General features: G+C 37.5%; 1 protein-coding gene across 3 annotated transcripts in view; it reads right to left on the reverse strand.

Moving 5' to 3' along the window:
- ZFYVE9 (zinc finger FYVE-type containing 9) overlaps positions 1-21,228 on the reverse strand; it is a 176,329-nt gene that overhangs the window by 86,844 nt on the left and 68,257 nt on the right. For 2 of the 3 annotated variants that reach the window (XM_043878351.1, XM_043878349.1), the window contains exons 2-4: positions 20,690-20,795; positions 9,591-9,696; positions 3,050-5,145 (exon numbers count right to left, since the gene is read on the reverse strand). In XM_043878351.1, coding sequence (XP_043734286.1) covers positions 3,050-5,145; positions 9,591-9,660 — 2,166 coding nt within the window. In that variant the 5' untranslated portion in view covers positions 9,661-9,696; positions 20,690-20,795. The remainder of the gene's footprint in view (positions 1-3,049; positions 5,146-9,590; positions 9,697-20,689; positions 20,796-21,228) is intronic. The other variant, XM_043878350.1, reaches the window with a different exon arrangement.

Genomic DNA, 21,228 nt, shown 5'->3' on the forward strand with positions numbered 1-21,228 from the left:
ATGCTAGGAGAAGCAGTTACGACGGAAGGAAAGAGTCCTAGCTTTTCCTCCAAAGGTGGCTCTAGCACTTTCAAGCCACGTGACCTTGGATATCTTCCTTGACCTCTCTGAGACTCTAATTCTGGATCTGTCGAGTAGAAAAAAATTAACCACCCATTCTACAAGGTGATAGGGATTAAATGAGAATGAATATAAAACATACATAACTGGCTCTTAAAATACTGTATTATAAATTGTATGGGAAGGTTCAATTTTCTACTCAGATCAGCAGTTCACTATTTTTTTTTTTTTAGGATTTTTACAAAACTACAGGAAATCCAGATACTCCTCACTCACTGAAATCAATCCTTCTGATTATAAGCTCTATGAGGTCATACATTCTGTCTTCAAATCTCTAGCACTTAGCCCAGAAACTTTCATATAGTAGATGCTTAATATATGCTTGTTACAATAAGGTAAATTTATTGCCTATAGATATTAAGTTTTAAAAGTATTAGAAATTACTGGATAGTAGAAATATTAGAATGGTACAAACTAAATTTCTTTTTTCAACAGTAAACACTATTTTACAAAATCACATTGCTTAGGGTATTTTTCCAGCTATCTTCCAAGTATCATTTGATTAATTTACTGTCTAGAAAAACTATACCCACATTTATAAGCCCCTTTCTTCTGAGACGCTCAAGGATTTTCACAGACATTATCTCAACAATCCTCAGAATATCCCTGAGGAAAATGGAGATGGAAAGAAAAAAATACGGAATATGAATCCATAGTCCATATGAATGATAAATTTATAAATTCTACAAATTCTACTCAGCAAAAATTCCATGTAATTTTTCAGTTTATGTGCATTTTTATGCCACCATTTTCTTTCTGAATCCACCTAAGTTACCTATTTCGTCATTACATCTGAATATGCTGGCCTGGAACAAAAGCATTTTTATTATTTGCTTAAGAAAGCAAAATTTTCACAAAGTGTTACACACAGTAAGCAAAACATAGAACAGAAACAAAAAAAAAATGATGCCTCTAATCCCCTAACAAAAAACTAATTGTTCAGGCTACTGACCACAGGTTTACTTCAGACTGCAAAATATTTAGGAGTTAGACACATTATTTTCTTCAAATTTTAATAATCAGAGACTAACAGACTAGTCACAATTTTAACAACTTTCTGCTCCCCATTATTTGGTTCATTTGTTCTATGACTTTATAGTAGCCCTTGTTGAATGTCCACCCAAGAACCATTCTTCCCCTTTTCCTTTGCCATTGTACTAGACATTCTGGAACTTTCTGTACACATATTTTTGTCTTCCCCCCCATATAACTATGACTCAAAAAAGAGTTGAAGGCTATTGATCCTTGTGATGTTATAAGGATAATTGATATCCCTTAGTTCTCTCAAAATTCTGTTAGCTAGTAACACATCAATATACTAGGTTTTTTAAAGCGAGAACAAGGAGGAAATAGGATTTTGTATTTTTTGATATCCTTTTCATTATCTGAGCTTTCTGGAGCTAATGCTGCCATACCGGCTCAGCCCCAGGGGGTGAGTCACGACTGACCTTTGCCAATCCTGGCACTTCTGTTCCCTGCTGTCAGTCATTGGTCTAAACTGGACCTGTGGTCTAGAAGTGGCCAATAAAGTGAAAGAAGCTGCTGGGGGTTCTTTCCTCCCTGATGAGAGGGTGGCAAGAGAGATGGGCTTTTTTGCCACTGACCAGCTTCTCTGTACTTAGGAAGTCGTCAGGTTGGACTTGGTGCTTAAAGCTGTGCCACATTATATTGAGACCATGAAGGGAAGACCAAGAGAACTTCAGTAACCCTGACTCTACACCCAGACACAGCAAAGTCTCTATTTTCAGTCTTCTTGTTATGGGAAATAAATGTTATTTTTGTTTGAGTCACTGAGAGCAAGATAGTCTGTCCCTTGAAGTTGATGGCAATCTAATTAAGACAGACCAGTAAATCAGGCAAGAAGAGAAACAGAGGTCATTTACTGAGCACTTACTATTACATGTAATTTCATTTAATCTTCAGAGCAGCCCAATGAAAGTTATCTTTTGGTTTGTTTTCTTATGACAAACTTGGCACATGGCACTAGTGGTAAAGAACCTGCCTGCCAATACAGGAGATATAAGAGACATGGGTTTGATCCCTGGTTGGAAAGATTCTCCTGGAGAAGGAAATGGCAACACACTCCAGTATTCTTGCCTGGAGAATCCCATGGACGGAGGAGCCTGGCAGGCTACAGTCCACAGGGTCGCACAGAGTCAGACACAACTGAAGCAACTCAGCATGCACACAAAGCTTAATAAAGTTATACAGTTAATAGTAATAAAGCTGAGGTTCAAATCCAGACCTGACACCAAACCTTACATTCCTTTAAAAAATACAAAACCCTATTTCCTCCTTGTTTATAGTTCTTGCTTAAAGAAACACTAGTATATTGATGTGTCACTAGCTAACAGAATTTTGGGAGAACTAAGGAATATCAATTACCCTTATTACATTGTCACAAGGATCAACAGCTTTCAAGTCTTTTGAGTCAAAGTTATATAGGGGGGAAAGACAAAAATATGTGTACAGAAAGTTCCAGAATGTATAGTACAATGGCAAAAATTCTATAGTAAAAACTGGGATGGATTCTAAGTATAACATTCAATTTACTCAAGAATTAAAAAATACAAAGTCAATTATAAACATTTCTTAAATTTCTTAAAATCTTATTCAAAAGAATAACTTCCTCGTTTCAAGCTATTCCATTAAGCAAAGTATCAATATAGAAATCAAAGTTACCACTTCTGCAGTTCTCATCTCTTTATGAAAATTGATTTGGCTTAAATCTTCACAACAACAAGAAAATTATATAAACACTAAGAATCAGCGAGGCCATTTTTCATTTGGAAATTTACTAGAACTGTATATTCAAAAGCTATTTGTAATCTCATCTCAGCCTTAAGCATGCTCCCTTATATTACCTTTATTAAGTTTTAATTGAGCGTTGTAAAATGCACATGCCAGATTCCTGACACACACAGCTTACCTTCCCACATGCTCTGCAATGATGCCTCCTTTTGGTGAATGTAAACCTGGCTTCACATTTCATGCAGTTTGGAGCCTGAGAATCTGGTACCCACACTGGAGCCACTTCCCCCAGAGTGGTAAATGGCTTTCTAGCAGAAATTCCAAACTGACCAGCTCTGAGATCATTATCTGGGCTTTCTGGAGCTAATGCAAGGCACGGTCTACTGGATATCCCAGATTCATAACTTTCTAAATGGTCCCCATTTGTATCAGCAATAGAGATGTTTCCCGAAGAGGCATTGCATACATTGGTTGCTGAGTTTTCCCCTAATTTTGCTTTCCCAAGAACATCATTTTTGTTTTTTGTGGTATTTCCACTGTTCGCAGGAAGGTCATTTTGCAAATGGTCTGATAATGGCTTTGGAATTTGAAGTTTAAGATTAGAAGGTTGCTTGGGTCTTGCACCACCAAAGGGAACACTGATAGACTGCAGGTTTGCTACTATCTTGGGTGAAGATTGCCCAAGCACTGATGGAACCTGGCTACAGAAATTGTGTAAATAGTTTTTCTTCGTTAGGTCACCAGTGCTGTTTAAAAGTAGTCCACTCCCTTCTGTGGCTTCATTTCCTCTCTGTTCATAAATATTTGAGTAGCATTCCGACTTGCTCTCCTCTATTTCCTTTTCTTCTGTTACGGAATCTTCTTTGGAGGGTAGAGTCTTTGGAACAAAACAAACAGCCGGGCTCTGCATTCCATAGGAATCACAACAATTAGACAGTGAACTTGCTGCTGGTGTATCCCTAACAGTGGAGAAATCACATCCTTCACTTTCATTCATGTAAGTTCCTTCTAAATCTAGACCTGCTTCAGCCATTCTATCACACTCTCCACTGTCATCACAGGTGTCTTCAGGCTGATTCACCTGCAGGAACTTCTCATTTTCTTTTTTTACTTGGCTGTCATTCATCTTGTTTGGTTGAGTCAATTTCCAGTTAGTCATCTCCTGAGATTCAGAGAAATGCTCTGTCATATTAAGAAGTTCTTTAGTGCCAAGAATTTCTTCATGTTTACAACCTTCCTTGTCATCAGCTCTAACTTCACTGGGCACAAGACAAGCTGAAACCTGTTCAGAGTTATCATCCCTACCAGACCCATTAGGCAAGTCAGCTTTGAGAAGTAAAGGTGAAGCAGGCTGGGTGGATTCTTCGGCTGTCCTCTCCTCTGCTGGTTCTTTTTTCATCAAAATCTCCTCACTTGAGTGAGAAAAGGAGTTTGGACTCCCCAGGTCTGTCCTAGGAGAGCTGGTTTTGCCAGTGAGAACCTTATCTGGGGTACAGTCCTCTTGCTTTATAGCAGGACCTTCCTCTGTTCGCTGGGATGAGATTACTGAATCTAGTGTTAAGCTTGTAATCACAGACATGGAGGGATCTCTATCTATATTTTCATCATCCTGTAGCTGTGAAGGGGAACAAACACTGGCTAGATTATCAGAAGTAGTACATATATACTTATCAGAATCCCCCTCTGCATTTGGTCTATTCAATGGATCCATTTGTTTCTCTGAGTTCATATCTTTTTCAGTGGACCCATTTATACTAAAACTAAACTGATCAGTTTGTCTGTTTTCATTATCCAGTGAACAGCTAAAAGCATTCTTGAGGGACTGACTATTATAATTATTACAATCCTGCAGATTGCTTTGTAATGTCCTTTTATCACAGTTATGCATGACAGCTACAACAAGAACGTTCTTCTCATCTGGCAGACAAGCTAGGTTTCCACATTTCTTCTCTCCCACTTCGACAGTACTGCATTGATCATCTCGATTACAGTTCCTCTTAATTAACTGGTCTTCTGTGACTGCATTTTCATCAATCCACATTGTGTTGATCTCTGGATTCAGACTACAGTCTTGTCCATTAGCACAGTGGTCCTCTCCCTCTGTGTTAGGAGGAGCTGAATGAGCCAGAGAGAAGACTTTCAGTTGCGGCTGTGACTCAGAAATTGTAGGTTCATTCACACTGGTCAGTGCAGAGTTAAATGACAGCTGATGAGAAGGGGGATCTAGAATCTTATTCCACTTTGTATCCAATAAAATAGGAGAAACGGTTTCATCTGAAAAAATAAATAATTACAGTAAGTTTGTTGGTAACACTGATAAGGTTAGGACTAAGTTATTGAAATACACTTGCAAATATTCTCTGAAAGTAAAATTGGTTACCTAGGATATGTGAAAACAGAATATTCCCAGGATATGAAGTTTCTGATTTTTAGCTAAGGATAAGAGAAAACATTTAAGACAGTTCCCTGAGTTATATATCACCAAATGGTAATACCTCAGAACATTTCAAACAATGAAAGAATTCTACCTCAATCTAGTTAACATAATTAAAGCGATTGGCGGGCTGTCCTTTGAGCTGAGCAGGGGAGTACAGTAATCAGGTAGGCCTTGCATAGGCTAAGCACAGTATGGGGTAGGGGCTAATCTAAAGTGAAAAACAAATCAGAACAGTGATGAGGATATAGTAATTGAGTGGAAAGGAAACAAATTTTCTGTGGAGACAGAAAGTTATATAATCTACATCATGACTAAGATGTGGGTTATACAGATATATCTCTTGGTCAAAACTGTACATTTAAGATCTATACATTTAATGTATAAATTTTACCTTTAAAAATCTGTAAAGAAAAAAAAAAACAACAACAATGAAGCAGGGAGTGAGGAATAAATGAAGATATATAAATGAAAAATGGCAGCATGTCAATCACTACTAAAGTTGTGTAATGAGTATACAGGAATTTATTATACTAGTCTATTTACTTTTGTATATATTTGAAATTTGTCTGCAACAAGTTTAAAAGTTTCTACAGTATGTGAAATTCTGCTTATAACTATGTTACAATACATTATTTCTTAGGTTCATAATTATACTGAGGAAATTTGGCAGAAATTATGCATTTGCCATATGAAATCAATGTTTTTAATACTCTATCAATAATCAAAATTTCATTCAATGTTTATTTTTTAATAGATCATAACTATGATAGCTACTTTCCCAAGTTATGTGCTATGTGTATGTCTAATTAGAGAAGTAAGAAACCAAGCACTCTGCAATGATTGCCTCTCCTGCTTTCTTCCTAGAGTAAATCTGATAGTCACAGCCCTGAAATTACATTGATACAATTTGCTCTCAGGGAAGCCCCTTCCTCTCAGCAGCAACATTAATCTTTAAGGTTTCCTTAGCACTTTGTTCATATCTCTATCAAAGCATTTATTACACTGAAATGTAATGATTTACCTGACATTTTCAGGCAGAAACCATTTCTTCCCATCAGTGTTAGCCCTAGCTTTACAGAACACTTGATATGTAATAGGTACACAATAAAAACATGCTGATAAATATGTAGTAGGTACACAGTAAAAATATGCTAAGTGATACCACAGTAAAAGCATTGAGGTTGAGGAATATGAGATTAAATGATAGCTCTGGCCTCCAAAAAGTACATAATATAGCTGGAAAAACAAGAAATAGATAAAGCAAACATGAATATCTAACTAGCAGTATATGACAGATTAAGTGTTTGAAAACTACTATGTAGTAGTAGAAAATAAATTTAGTACGAAGCTATTTTACAGGCTGATGCAGCAAACTTGCATTCATGGAAGCAGGAGGATGTGTGCTGGGCTTCAAAGATAATTTTACATAAACTTGGAAACAGGACATATATAAAAGAGAAAAAAGGAAAAGTATAGCCCCAAGCACAAGAATCTGAAACAGCAATTAAGTAAATCAGTTTGAGGTGAAAAAAGAATTAGTGAAAAGAAGCTAGAAAGGACAGATTGCAAAAGCCCAAAAAAATTCAGATTGCATGCAGAATGGGAATATGCTCTGACTGCTAAATGTTAAATCCTGAGTTCCCCAAATGTGTGCTGGCAGAGACTTGAGATTTGGTAACTTGTACTTCTTTTAAGAGATTAAGAGGTGGCAAGAATACACAGAAGAACTATACAAAAAAGATCATAATGATTGGAATAATCATGATGGTGGGGTCACTCATCTAGAGCCAGACATCCTGGAGTGTGAAGTCAAATGGGTCTTAAGAAGTATAACTATGAGCAAAGCTAGTGAGGTGATGAAATTTAACAGAGCTACTTAAAATCCTAAAAGATGATGCTATAAAGTGCTGCACTCAATATGTCAGCAAACTTGGAAAACTCAGCAGTGGCCACAGGACTGGAAAAGGTCAGTTTTCATTCCAATCCCAAAGAACAGCAATGCCAAAGAATGTTCAAACTACCGTACAACTGCACTCATTTCACATACTAGAAATAGAAAGGTAATGCTCAAAATCCTTCAAGGTAGGCTTCAGCAGTATATGAATCAAGAAATTCCAGATATAGAGCTGTGTTTAGAAAAAGCAGAAAAACCAGAGTTCAAATTGCCAACATCCACTGGATCACAGAGAAAGCAAGAGAATTCCAAAAAAGCATCTACTTCTGCTTCACTGACTACACAAAGTCTTTGTGTGGATTACAACAAACTGTAGAAAATTCTTAAAGAGATGGGAATACCAGACCCACTTTACCTGCCTCCTGAGATAACTGGATGTGGGTCAAGAAGCAGCAGTTAATTCAGATACAGAACAAAGGACTGGTTCAAAATCGGGAAAGGAGTACATCAAGTCTGTACATTGTCACCCAGCTTATTTAACGTCTATGCAGAGCACATCATGCAAAATGCCAGGCTGAATGAATCACAAGCTGGAATCAAGATTCCTAGGAGAAAGAGCAATAACCTCACATATGCAGATGATATCACTCTAATGACAAGAAAGTGAAAAGGAACTAAAGAGCTTCTCGATAAGGGTAAAAGAGAAGAGTAAAAAAGCTGGCTTAAAACTCAACATTCAAAAAACTAAGGTCATGGCACCCAGTCCCATCACTTTATGGCAAATAGATGGGGAAAAAATAGAAACAAGGGCAGACTTTATTTTCTTGGGTTCTAAAATCACTGCAGCCATGGTGCAGTGCGGCCATGAAAAAGACACTTGTTCCTTGGAAGAAAAGCTATGACAAACCTAGACAGCGTTTAACACCTAAAAAGCAGAGATATAACTTTCCTGACAAAGGTACAGATAGTCAGAGCTATCTGTTTTTCCAGTAGTCATGTATGGATGTGAAAGTTGGACCATAAAGAAGGCTGATCACTGAAGAATTGATGCTTTTGAATTGTGATGCTGGGGAAGACTCTTGAAAGTCCCTTGGACAGCAAGGAGATAAAACCAGTCAATCCTAAAGAAAATCAACCTTGAATATTCACTGACACCAAAGCTGAAGCTCCAATACTTTGGCTACCTGATGCAAAGAGCCAACTCATTGGAAAAGACCCTGATGCTGGGAAAGACTGTGGGCAAGCAGAGAATGGGGTGACAGAGGATGAGATGGTTGGATGGCATCACCAACATAATGGACATGAATTTGAGCAAACTCCGAGAGACAGTGAAGGACAGGGAAGCCTGGCATGCTACAGTCCATGGGGTCACAAAGAGTCAGACACGACTGAATGACTAAACAACAACAACTGAGATTTTTAAAAAACAGGTCAAAACAGGACTTCCCTGGTGGTACAGTAGATGGGAGTCTGCTTGCCAATGCGGGGAGCATGAATTCAATTCCTGGTCCAGAAGCATTCCACATGCTGCAGAGAGGCTGGGCCCATGCACCATAACTACAGAGCCTGCATGCTGAAACTACTGAAGCTCACGTGCCTAGAGCCTGCGCTCCTCAAGAGAAGCCACTGCAGTGAAGAGTAGCCTCTGTTCGTCGCAAATAAAGAAAGCCCACACACAGCAATGAAGACCCAGAGCAACCAAAAATTAAAAAAAAGAAAAAGTTCAAAACAAATGATGAGCGTAGTTGCAAAAAATCTGGCTTCTGAAATCATTCTCCTTTTAAAGGAGTTATTTTTGGTAAGCAAACACTATATTTCAACTAAAGCGACAACTTTTACTTACTCAACAGGAATATTTTGCACATCAAATATATAGAAAATATTCAACTAGAACCTACAGAAGTTGCAAAGAGACCAAGGTAAAGAACTATAAATTTGTTAATGAGAGTCAGTGGTATTCTAGAGACAGTATTCACATGATTAAGTGTAACATTTGTGTAGATGACAAAAAAACTGTGATACAAGCAGGGAAGAAACTAGAGAAGAGAGTGAGAAGATACTTGTATAAATGATCTGAACTGAAAGGACAATACACTTTCCACTTCATGTTTATAAAGCCCAACTACATACATCTAATAAAATCCCAAAATAATAAGTTTCAAATTTACATGAATCAGGAGTTAGCCTAGGGTCATGGGTGAGCTTAGTATCTGGCACATAGTTAGGGCTAAAAAAATGTTAGTTCTTCCTCTGAATATTAATATATAATACTATCATCAATAAAGCATTGGACCCAACTTTCTCTGTTTTAGTACTGCATCCTCCTATAATCCCACATTTTCTATATCATAAACACATTCAAATAGTGTCACCAAACTAAATTCTCACCTTCGTTTTGTTCAAATTCATCTAACACCTTGTCCAGGTTGTAAGCTTCTGCTTGGAAGTAATTCTCCATCGGTGAGAAAACACCACTCAAGAGACTTATTTAAATCTAGAAAAAAGATCAAATTTTATTATACTCCCAATTATTAAAATATAATTTATAGATATTACAACTGATAAAACAGAAATACAAAGGATCATAACAGACTACTATGAATAAGTATATTCTAATAAATTGGACAACTCATAATAAATGAATAAAGTCCGAGCCACATACATCCTACCAACATGAAATCATAAAAAATAGAAAATATGAACAAACCAATTACTAATAAGGTGATTGATTAGATCACTAATTAAAAACCACCCCATAATATACTCTGTGATGCCAAACTATACTACAAAGCTACAGTAATTATAACAGTATAGTACTCACACAAAACAGACACATAGATCAATGGAACAGAACACAGAACTCAGAAAAAAACCCACACTTGTATGGGCAGTTAACCTATAACAAAGGGGATGGGGAAAAGACAGCTCTTCAATAAATGGTGTTGGACAACTACATGCAAAAGAATCAAACTGGACTACTTTCTCATACCATATACAAAAATAAACTCAAAATAGATAAAAACACTTGAATGTAAGACCTGAAACCATAAAACTAAAAGAAAACATAGGTAATATGCTCTTTGACATCAGCCTTAACAATATTCCTTTGGATATGGCTCTTTAGCCAAGAGAAACAAAAGTGAAAATAAACAAATGGAACTACATCAAACTAAAAAGACTTTGCCCAGCAAAAGAAACTATCAACAAAACAAAAAGGCTGCCTATTGAATGGGAGAAGGTCTTGCAAATGATATATCCACCAAGGGGTAAATATCCAAAATTGTACAAAGAACTCATATAACTCAACATCAAAAAAATAAACAACCGCATTTAAAAGTGGGCAGAGGATCTGAAAAGATATTTTTCCAAAGAAGACATAAGATGGCCAACAGGTACATGAAAAACTGCTCAACATCACCAATCATCAGGGAAATGCAAATCAAAACCACAAAGATATCATCACACCTGTCAGAATGGCTATCATCAAAAATGAAAACAAATAATAAGTGTTGGTGAGAATGTGGAGAAGAGAGAATCCTTGTGTACTATTGGTGGAAATGCAAACTGATGACAGACACTACAGAAAGTATGGAAGCTCCTTAAGAAATTAAAACTATAACCACCATATAATCCAGTAATTTCATCGCCAGGTATACTTCCAAAGAAAATAAAATTGCTAGCTGGAAGAGAGTCTGCACCTCCATGTTCATTGCAGCATTACTTACAATAGCTAAGACACAGAAACAATCAGATCAACATATTTACAGTGCATCTACTGTATGCAGGGTACTGGGATCAACTGAAGTCTCAGATACGATCCCTAACATCAAGAATCTTATCATTTACTTAATGATAAACAGTGCTAAATGAGAAAATTTAAATAGTAATCAAAACAATTTTAATAACAACACAGCGCAAGAAACTAAACGGTTAATCTGTCAAAATTAACAGGTAAGTATTACAGAGTAAGTACTACAAAAGTTCAAGAAATGGACCAGCTGATCAGTCTAGATGGTCAAGGAAGGCATTATTTATGGATCTCAGCTGGGTCTGGAAGGATGGATAAAATTGTAATAGTCTTCTACACGGGAACATGCACCAGTGAAATTTCAAACAGGGAGAGACATACTAGGAATGGGCAATTATTGAGGAATCAGTGAAATCGGAACAAAGATTTATTTACATGGGTAACAGCAGGACACAGCTGTAGTGACAGGCATTATATTATGGAAGCCCCGGAATGTAAATTTGAGATAAGTATTATTTATACTTTAAGCAATAGTTAAGAATTACAGCATAATGGACAAGAACATGAATTCTAGGACTAGACCATCCAACTTCTAATCCTGGTTTCTAATTCCACTTGACCTTACTAACTACTTGACCTTAGGGAAGTTATTCAATTTGTGCCTGCGTGCATGCTGTTGTTCAGTTGTGTCCGACTCTTTTTGATCCCGTAGACTGTAGCCCGCCAGCCTCCAATATCCATGGAATTTCCAAGGCAAGAATACTGGAGTGGGTTGCCATTTCCTTCTCCAGGGGATCTGTCTGACCCAAGGACTGAAACCACATCTCCTGCGTCTCCTGCAGTGGCAAGCCGATTCTTTACCACTGAGCCACCTGGGAAGTCCAGTATTCAATTTACCTGTGACTTAATTTTCATCTGCAAAACTGAGTAATAAAGTACATACCTAAAGATTAAATAAATTAACATAGATAACACATTTAAAATACTGTCTCGCACATGATAAATGCTTCATCAGTAATTATTTAAGTTTTTAAGGCTTGGAGTTGATCCTTTTATTATAAAATATCTAGTAACAGTGATTACACAGGCTAATTTTCAGCCCTATCCTCCCTTCCACTAATATTTACTGAGCATCTATTATGTGCTATGCTTTGTGCTGGAACACTACTTGAATATACATTTCTTCAATGTCTCATGCTCCTTTTCTCTTTGAGACCTTTTATCTGTCTCCAATACACACACTCCTTGCCAAAATAGTGAGCCAAAAAGTTTTTTCAGTTTTTTCCCTAAGATGGTTCTAGTAGCACTTAGTTGTCTTTAACCTCATTTAAAACAATTTTGCTAAACTGTATTGTGACAGCTGTCGTATCAGAGTGCACTTTAGAAAAACATCAAGATTGGTGAATTTTTGTGTAGACATTCTAACATTGAAGATGGAAGGAAAAAAGTAACATTTTTGGCATACTATGCTTTATTATTTCAAGAAAGATAAAAACACAACTGAAATGCAAAAAAAGATTTGTGCAGTATACAGAGAAGGTGCTATGACTGATCAATCATATCAGAAGTGGTCGGTGAAGTTTCGAGCTGGGGCTTTCTCGCTGGATGGTGCTCCACAGTCGGGTAGATCAGGTGAAGCTGATGTCAATCAAAACGAGGCATTAACTGAGACCAATAAATGTTAATACCACACAGGAGATAAACCAACATATTCAAAACATCCAAATAAAGCCTTGAAAATCATTTGCACCAGCTTGGTAATGTTAATCACTTTAATGTTTGGGTTCCACATAAGGTAAATGAAAACTTTCTTGACTGTACTTCTGTGTGTGATTCTCTACTTAAAACATAAAACGTTATGGTTTTAAAACAAATTGTGACGGGTGATGAAAAGTGAATACTGTACAATAATATGGAATGGAAGAGATCATGGGGCAAGAGAAATGGACCATTAACCACACCAAAGATGGTTTTCATCCAAAGAAAGTGATATTGTGTATATAGTGGGAATGGAAGGGAATCTTCTACTACTTCCAGAAAACCAAACAATGAATTCCAACAAGTACTGTTCCCATTTGGACCAAATCAAAGTGGCACTCAATGAAAAACATCCAGAATTAGTCAACACAAAACACATAATCTTCCATCAGGACAACATAAGAGTGAATGTTTCTTTGATGACTAGGCAAAAACTAGGAGCAAGGACACTTATTCCTTGGGAGAAAAGCTATGACAAACCTAGACAGCATTATTAAAAAGCAGAGACCTCACTTTGCCAACAAAGGTCCGTATAGTCAGAGTCATGGTTTCTCCAATAGTCACGTATGGATGTGAGAGTTGAACCATAAAGAAGGCTGAGTGCTGAAGAATTGATGCTTTTGAAGTGTGGTGTTGGAGAAGACTCTTGAAAGTCCCTTGGACTGCAAGGAGATCATCCAACCAGTCAATCCTAAAGGAAATCAATCCTGAATATTCACTGGAAGGACTGATGCTGAAGCTAAAGCTCCAACACTTTGGCCACCTGATGTGAAGAGCCAACTCATTAGAAAAGAACCTGATGCTGGGAAAGATTGAAAGCAAGAGGAGAAGGGGACAACAGAGGACAAGATGGTTGAATGGCATCACCAACTCAATGGGCAGAAGTTTGAGCAAGCTCTGGGAGATGGTGAAGGACAGGGAAGCCTGGCATGCTGCAGTCCATGGGGTCACAAAGAGTTGGACACAACTGAGCAAGGCAAAAACTGTTACAGCTTGGCTGGGAAGTTCTGCTTCACCTGCCGTATTCATCAGATATTGCACCTTTGAATTTCTATTTATTTCGGTCTTTACAAAACTTTCTTAATGGAAAAAATTTTAATTCCCCAGAAGAGCATAAAAGGCACCTGGAACAGTTCCTTACTCAAAGAGATAAAGTTTTGAGAAGATGGAATTATGAAGTTGCCAGAAAAATGGCAAAGGGTAGTAAAACTAAACAGTGAATATGTTACTCAATAAATTTCCTGGTGAAAATGCAAATGTGTCTTCTTTTTTTACTTAAAACCTGAAGGAACTTTTTGGCCAACTCTACATCTTTAGTTCTTAGCTCAAATACTACCTTCACAAGAAGTCTTCCTGAATCCCTAGAAAAGGTGATCTCTCCTTATAATCAATCTCTCAAAGCACCCTTACCTTTCCCTTTATAATAATTATCACAGTCTTATTATAAATACACACTGGTGTGGTTATTTGATTAATGTCAGTCTCTCCCACCACACTGCAGACACCACAAGGCACCCACTAAACTGCAGTCAAATGCTCCATCCCTGAGCTATAACTCCAAGACACCCACTAAACAGTGTTCACCATGTGATTGTCACAGAGCCCAATGTGGCACCTATTTCATAAACACCTGTGAAATAAACAAATGAACAGTATAAACAGCCATTCAAGAAACTGTATTGAACTCCAATTGTAACTACTGATTCAGACAAGCATCAAAAATGGATGCCTAAAACCTTTAGGTAAATAGTGGGGAAGAAAATTTTCACAATGCCCCCAAAATATCATTCTATAGGTGATTTGTTAGTCCCAAGGGAGAAAATGCACATTTACAGTGAAAAGATGCAGCAATCACTCCCTTAACCAAATGAACAAGTTCAGCATCACCAACAGTTTAACAAGCCGACAGTATGCATCTCCTGATGTGATACAATAAATTTAAAACATTTACCTACAAAGTATTCTTTCTCAAATTGTTTAATGTGAATTGAATCATGAAAAATTAGACAAATGTAGAATGTGAGGCATTCTAAGACAACTGTCCTGAATTCTCCAAAAAATTCAGTGTATTCAATTCTGAATTAAGACAGACTAAAGAAATGAAAGAACCAAATGTTATGCGTGAATACTAACTGGATCAAGGAAATATACATATAAAATACAGAGCAAAAAAAATGACATTTAAGGGATAATCAGGGGAATTTGGACTATACATTAGTGATACAATGAATAAATAATCATTTTCCTGGATGTGATAAGTATTTAAATTTTGTAGGAGAATGTCTTTACTCTTAGGAGACACCTACTGTATCTATTTGGGGAAAAAAGGTGTTATGTTATTTGCAACTAACTTGCAAATAATTCAGAAAAAAAAATATGTGAATGTCAGTGTGAGTGAGTGGCAAGGGTGAGGGGGAGAGGAGAAAAGGGCTCAAGAAAGAGGCAAAATAGTAGAAATTGATGAACCTGGTGATGGATATTTCTGTACTATTCTTTCACTGTATATTCTTCACTATACTATTCTTTCAACTTTTCTACAGGCTTGAAATTTTTCAAAAGAAAAGGAAAAAAAGTGTACTGAGCTTGTGGTGGAAAACATTCTTTTCTACTTTGAATACAGAAATTCTAGATAAAACACATTATTTTTAAAGAGTTTATATAGTGAAATTCAAAACCAAGAAAGAGAAATAAGCCATTAACAAAGAAGAGATCAAGCCACAGCAATGAGTGAGAATTGAAGGGTGGCAGTCACAGGGGTTACAAAACTAGACAGCAACCTTCAGACCCAGGATTTGAAAGCTAGAAAGTAGGATGGGAACCATTGGCTGTAAACTTCTAGAAGTTTCTGCATTACAGAGGGCCAGACTGGGCTCTCTGCATAAAGCCAGGAGCTGAAGGAAAAACTGCCCCAAGTGGCCCCAAGACTCAGCAATGGTGCCCGATGGAAAAAAATGCCAATAAAAATCAACCTTCAGAAATTAGAATTCGTAGCCTGCCCCTCCCTCAGGATTGGTAATGATACTAAGTTTTCCCATTCATGAACATAACATAAACATAGTTTATCTCTATCCTTGCTCAGCTCTTCTCTTCCTGTGACTTGTAATAATGTTTTTAATTTTAAGAAGTCATTAAATATGTGACAGTGGAGAGAGAAGAATTTGCATGACTATAAAGGAGAAGCACAAGGGAGATATTTGTGGTGATAGAATCATGCTGTATCTTAAATTGAAATGGTGGTTATACAAATCTGCCTGTGATAAATGGGACAGAACTATATACACTCATGAATATGCACACAGCAGCATTATTCATAAGAGCAAAAGGGTAGAAACAACCAAAATATCCATCAACTGATGAACGGACAAATAAAATACTAATTTCCTGGATTTTACATTTTCTCTAGTTGCATAAGATGTAGCAAATGAGAAAAACTGTAAATGAAGGATACACAAAAAACTATACTATTTTTGCAATGTCCTGTGAATTTATAGTGACTTTAAAATAAAAACTTGAAAAAATAAAAATAAAGGGGAAAAATTATTAACAATTCAATAAATAAGGAGCAGATGAAGAGGGCATCTGTGTATGGGGGGAGTCAGAGCCCAAGTGTGGCAAAGCAGATGCCCTTACATAGGGGTGGCCCAGCATCAGGTGTCACAGCCCCAAGAAGGAAACCGCCTGTGCAGCACAGCCCAGCGTGAGTCGTTAAGAGTCCCAGAGAGGTGAGGAGGGCGCCCACACCAAGGGATGGTCTGGCAGGGAGACAGCACAGTGGGCAGGATGGCTTCACATGCAGGAAGGGTGCGGAGGAGATAGAAGAGGGCAGTCCAGGGTGGCAGGTCACAGTCTGAGCAGGACTAGAAGGACCAAAGGGAGGAGACAGCGACAGGGCCCAGATTACATGCAGAGGGATGGATCAGAGAAGCGATGATGCAAAGGGTATTAGGAGGAAGGTTTCTCATTGGTGGAGAAGGGGTTAAAATAGGGGAAAACTGAGAACTAGAAAGAACCCTGCAATGTAAATGTGGAAAAAGAGAAAAATACAAAGAACCCTGCAGTGTTGGTTTGGAATCTGAATTGTCAGTTTGAGCTCATGGATTTCAATAAGCATACTTATAGTAATAAGTAAACACAGTTTTTGTATTCATGGCAATAAACACAGATCTAAGTGTGTGTGTGTACACATATATTCAAAGAACCTTGGAGCAGCAGATTCCAACCTCCGCTCCATGTAGCAATGAGCATACCTAGCACCAGATTTGATTTGTAAATATTGTTATTCACTAAAAAGAGCAAGGGCTCCACGGAAAAATGCCTGATTCTAAAGCTGAAGTAGAAAAAATATAAGAACTTTGATGAGGATGGAGAGAAACATGAACCCTCACACATAGCTGGGAAGAAAGTAAAATGGTGTGGCAACTTTGGAAAACAGTTAGGCAGTTCCTCAAAAAGTTAAAAGGAATTAACCACATGGCATAGCTATTCCACTTCTAGGCTTATTCCGAAGAGAAATGAAAACATACATTCACACAAAAACTTATCTGTGAATGCTCAGAACAACATTATTCATAACACCAAGAGGTGAAAATGATCCAAAGATCTATTAATTGATAAATGGATAAATAAAATGTGGTATTATATATTAACAAAATATAATAGTGTATGATAATTTAAATGGATAAAGTATTGCCATATGCTATAACATACATGAAGCTTGTAAATATCATCGTAACTGAAACAAGCAGACACAAAAACCTACAGATTACATGATTCCATTTATATGAAATGTCCAAAATAGGCACAGAAACAAAAAGTACATTAGTGGGTTGCCAGCAGCTGGGAGGAACTGGAGGGAAATGGGAGTAACTGCTAACAGAGACAAGATTTCTTTTTGGAGTGATGAAAATGTTCTGGAATTAGATAGTGGTGATGACTTCAAGACTCTGCAAATATATAGAAACCACTGAACTATATATTTTAAAAGGGTGAATTTTATGGTATGGTATGTGAATTACATTTCAATTAAACAAAAAAGAAAAAAGAAGTGTCCAAAAATGATGGGGACATATCAAAGGACACAGAAACCAGCTTGAAGGAGCTTCCACTGACCTAACCAGGGACATTCTAAACATCAAAGTAAACAATGGTAGCAACAGATTATAACCATTGGGTTAAAAATAGAAAGCCATGAGTCTTTACAACATAAATGAATGAATTCCAAGTGTAATGAGGAATGGGGTATTTGAAACTACTTTGAATTTTGAAACTATATAGTTTCAAAATTCCTCTCCACAAAAATACTAATTACAAAAAAAAAGGAGTCACTTCAGAGGCAAATCTTGGCAGATGTCACCTTACATAAGTGATCAGAGTGAATGAACATCATCAGTAACAGGACAAACAAACTTCATGCTCCCTGATAGATCGCAATAAAAACAAACAGCAATGTCCACACTAGGGGAGGTTGGGAGAGGATTTGGGGGGGTGGGGTAGGACGAAATGAGGTATATGGAAACTCCCTGTATTTTCTGCTCAATTTTTCTCTGAACCTAAAACTGTTCTTAAAAAAATTAAGTTTACTGAAGAGAGATCAAGGTAGTGGAGCAGGAAAAGAGTGGAACTCACCTCCCTCCAAAAACACATCAAAAATACATCTCCATGTGGAACCATCTCACTGAACACTAACTGGAGACTGGCAGAAAGACTCTTGTACAACCAAGGCTATAGGAAACATCCACATGGAATCAGGTAGGAAAGGAAGAAAAGTGATCAGGCTGGGGCCTGTGTGCTTGGGAGGGGACTCAGAAGAGGAGGGGGATTTCACGGGTGGAGAAACTCCCTGGGGAGTGAGCCACTGAACCCACACACTGGAAGCCAAAGCCCAGGGGCTCGACGCCAGGAAGACAAGTCCCCTTGGCTGGTTGAAGGGCCAGTGGTACTAACAGAAGGGCTGTGGGAAGCACACGGGGAGCACGCACACCCTTGCTTACTCCCAAAACAGGGTGGGGAGGTCAGATTGAAACTGCACGAAACACTGGCTGGCTTCCCAACTAAATGAAACACGTGATCCCAAACTCAGTACTCCCCAAAAAGGACATTATTTGCACATCCGGCAAAATGAGAAAGATCTGACAACAGGATGGTGGTAATGCATCAAAGTTCATTCCCTAATTTGATGGCAGTGTTATAGTTATGTACAAAATCCTTTTTTGAAGGGAACAGTTTCAAACATGGTAGGGGACGCAGCTAGCAACTTACTCTCAAATGATTCAAAGAAAAAAATTCTCTGTACTATACTTGCAAATTTTCTATAAACCTGAGAGTTTTTTTTTTTAATTTAAATGTACTAAAACTATCATATTTTAAATTTCCAGGGTACTTTCTTTTTCTGATCCTTTTTATGACATCTTGATCTTACTTCATGGATATAATTCTTTTCTTACTTCTTTAATATAATTACCTACAATTTGGTCTGACTTTTTTTCTTTTTCCTAAACCTTCTGTTTCCAATACTATTTCCTCCAAGTTCCTGTTTTGTGTTTTGATCTCTGTCTTTCACATTGGATGCTTTCCTCAAATGCCTCACATTGAACAAATGAAGTACCAAAAGTCAACTGGAAGCTCTGAATGTGTGGCTTCCCAGCTGGAAGGCTTCTACTGCACAGTGATTGGTGGGGAACAAAGCTATTTCACTGAGAGACCTCCAAATGTCAGCATATCTAGGTCTTTTCTTTGGACTCCCAAGAAGAGTCATATAATCTCCTATAAGGGGGTGCAGAGATGTTAACACCAGGTAATCACTGTCTGAAAGAAGAACAGAAGATGGGAAGGGCCTCTCTTTAATATATAGGATTTCCCTTTATCCTCCTGTTTTTACTATGCAGCCAAAGAAGATGGGACTCCAAATCAGACTAGAGCAGGGGTATATTATTTGTGGTAGGATGGGCTACTGTAAGAAATACTCCAATAATTTATTATTGCTGACTAATTATTATTTATTATTATTAATGGTCTTTGCAGTGGGTTGAAAACTTCCTAAAGAGGAGATGTCTGAAAAATAAGATTTTGCCAGATGAAGGCAGACAGAAGCACTCTTTTCTCACACTCATATGTGAGAAAGCTAGGGGACAAGAAATACCTAGCCAGCTCCAAGTCCAGAAGTTTTGGTGAGGAAACTACTACTGCTAGGTGCCTTAAGAACTCAGTCTGCCACACACTGTCAGACCCACACCTCTATCCTTGAAGCGTACATGGAAAATCAGAGCACTCAGCCAGAGCACACAACACTCCAATAGGGAATCAGTCTCTGAAACCAATCTCACCCACATACCTTCCCTTCCCACCACCATGTTCTACGCATTAAATAATCATAAGGCTTGAAAGAAAACAAAGAAGATTTCTAGTCAGAAAAATGTCAGTGATTAAGAAGTCTTGCTCTATCAGAATTAACAAAATGCTTCCAATTTTCTGCTGGAAATGACTTCTCTTCAGAACTAATCTAAACATACAAAATAAAATAATGTAATTAAATCTGTATTTCTGATTCCTTATCCTAAAGTAAGATTTAACTATTTAGTACTTGTGCGATTAACTAAGAAGTATTCATAACATTAATTGGGTAGATATACCAATTAATTGGGTAGATTTCCTCTTAATAATATTGCTCAAGTCCATGCTCTTTGTTATGCTGAAATTACCTTTCTATGCTCAAGATAGAAGTTGACTCTAAAAGGAAGAAGCCAAGCACTGGTACAGAAATTAGCATTTTGATGTAATTCAATAGGAATTTTAAAACATCCTCTTTTTCCTTGGACTTAAGCCAAATCTTTTTTGTAGAAAAAAGCAATATTCCTGATTTAATAAGAGGCAGTGTCATAAATGAAGCAATTAGAACATATATTCATGAGCATTAGTTTCTATAAAGCTATTTGTTTTCCCAAGTTCAAGCTCTCACAAGAAATAAGATCACTGTATTTCTTACCTTTTTCCCCTTACACACGTGATAAGGAACGGACTCCTATGTGTTTACTCATGATGCTTGCTGCACTACCAGCCAGTCCTGCTGTTTCACTATGTTCTGTTTGATCCTAAAGAAAAAACACATTGCTCATTACATCTGCTAAAGCAATAAGCCCCAATTTTCTTCATATCAATCTATCATGCTGCTGCTGCTAAGTCACTTCAGTCGTGTCCGACTCTGTGCGACCCCATAGACGGCAGCCCACCAGGCTCCCCCGTCCCTGGGATTCTCCAGGCAAGAACACTGGAGTGGGTTGCCATTTCCTTCTCCAATCAATCTATCATAGCTAGACAAATTAAAGCTACTCCAATTATATCTTCAGATTCAAAGACCTGGCCAGCAGCGAATGCAGCAGCAGACACATCATATTGTCTAAAAAGGCTCAAAGTTAAATGTTTCAAGGAATAGTTAAAAATTTCCACACACTTCTTATTTTCAATGAGTAATACAAAGTGAGAGATCAAACGCAGGTACTTTTTATCCAATGACTATGATAATTC

This window comes from Cervus elaphus, chromosome 20 (assembly GCF_910594005.1).
Source record: "Cervus elaphus chromosome 20, mCerEla1.1, whole genome shotgun sequence".
Classification (NCBI taxonomy): Eukaryota; Metazoa; Chordata; class Mammalia; order Artiodactyla; family Cervidae; genus Cervus; species Cervus elaphus.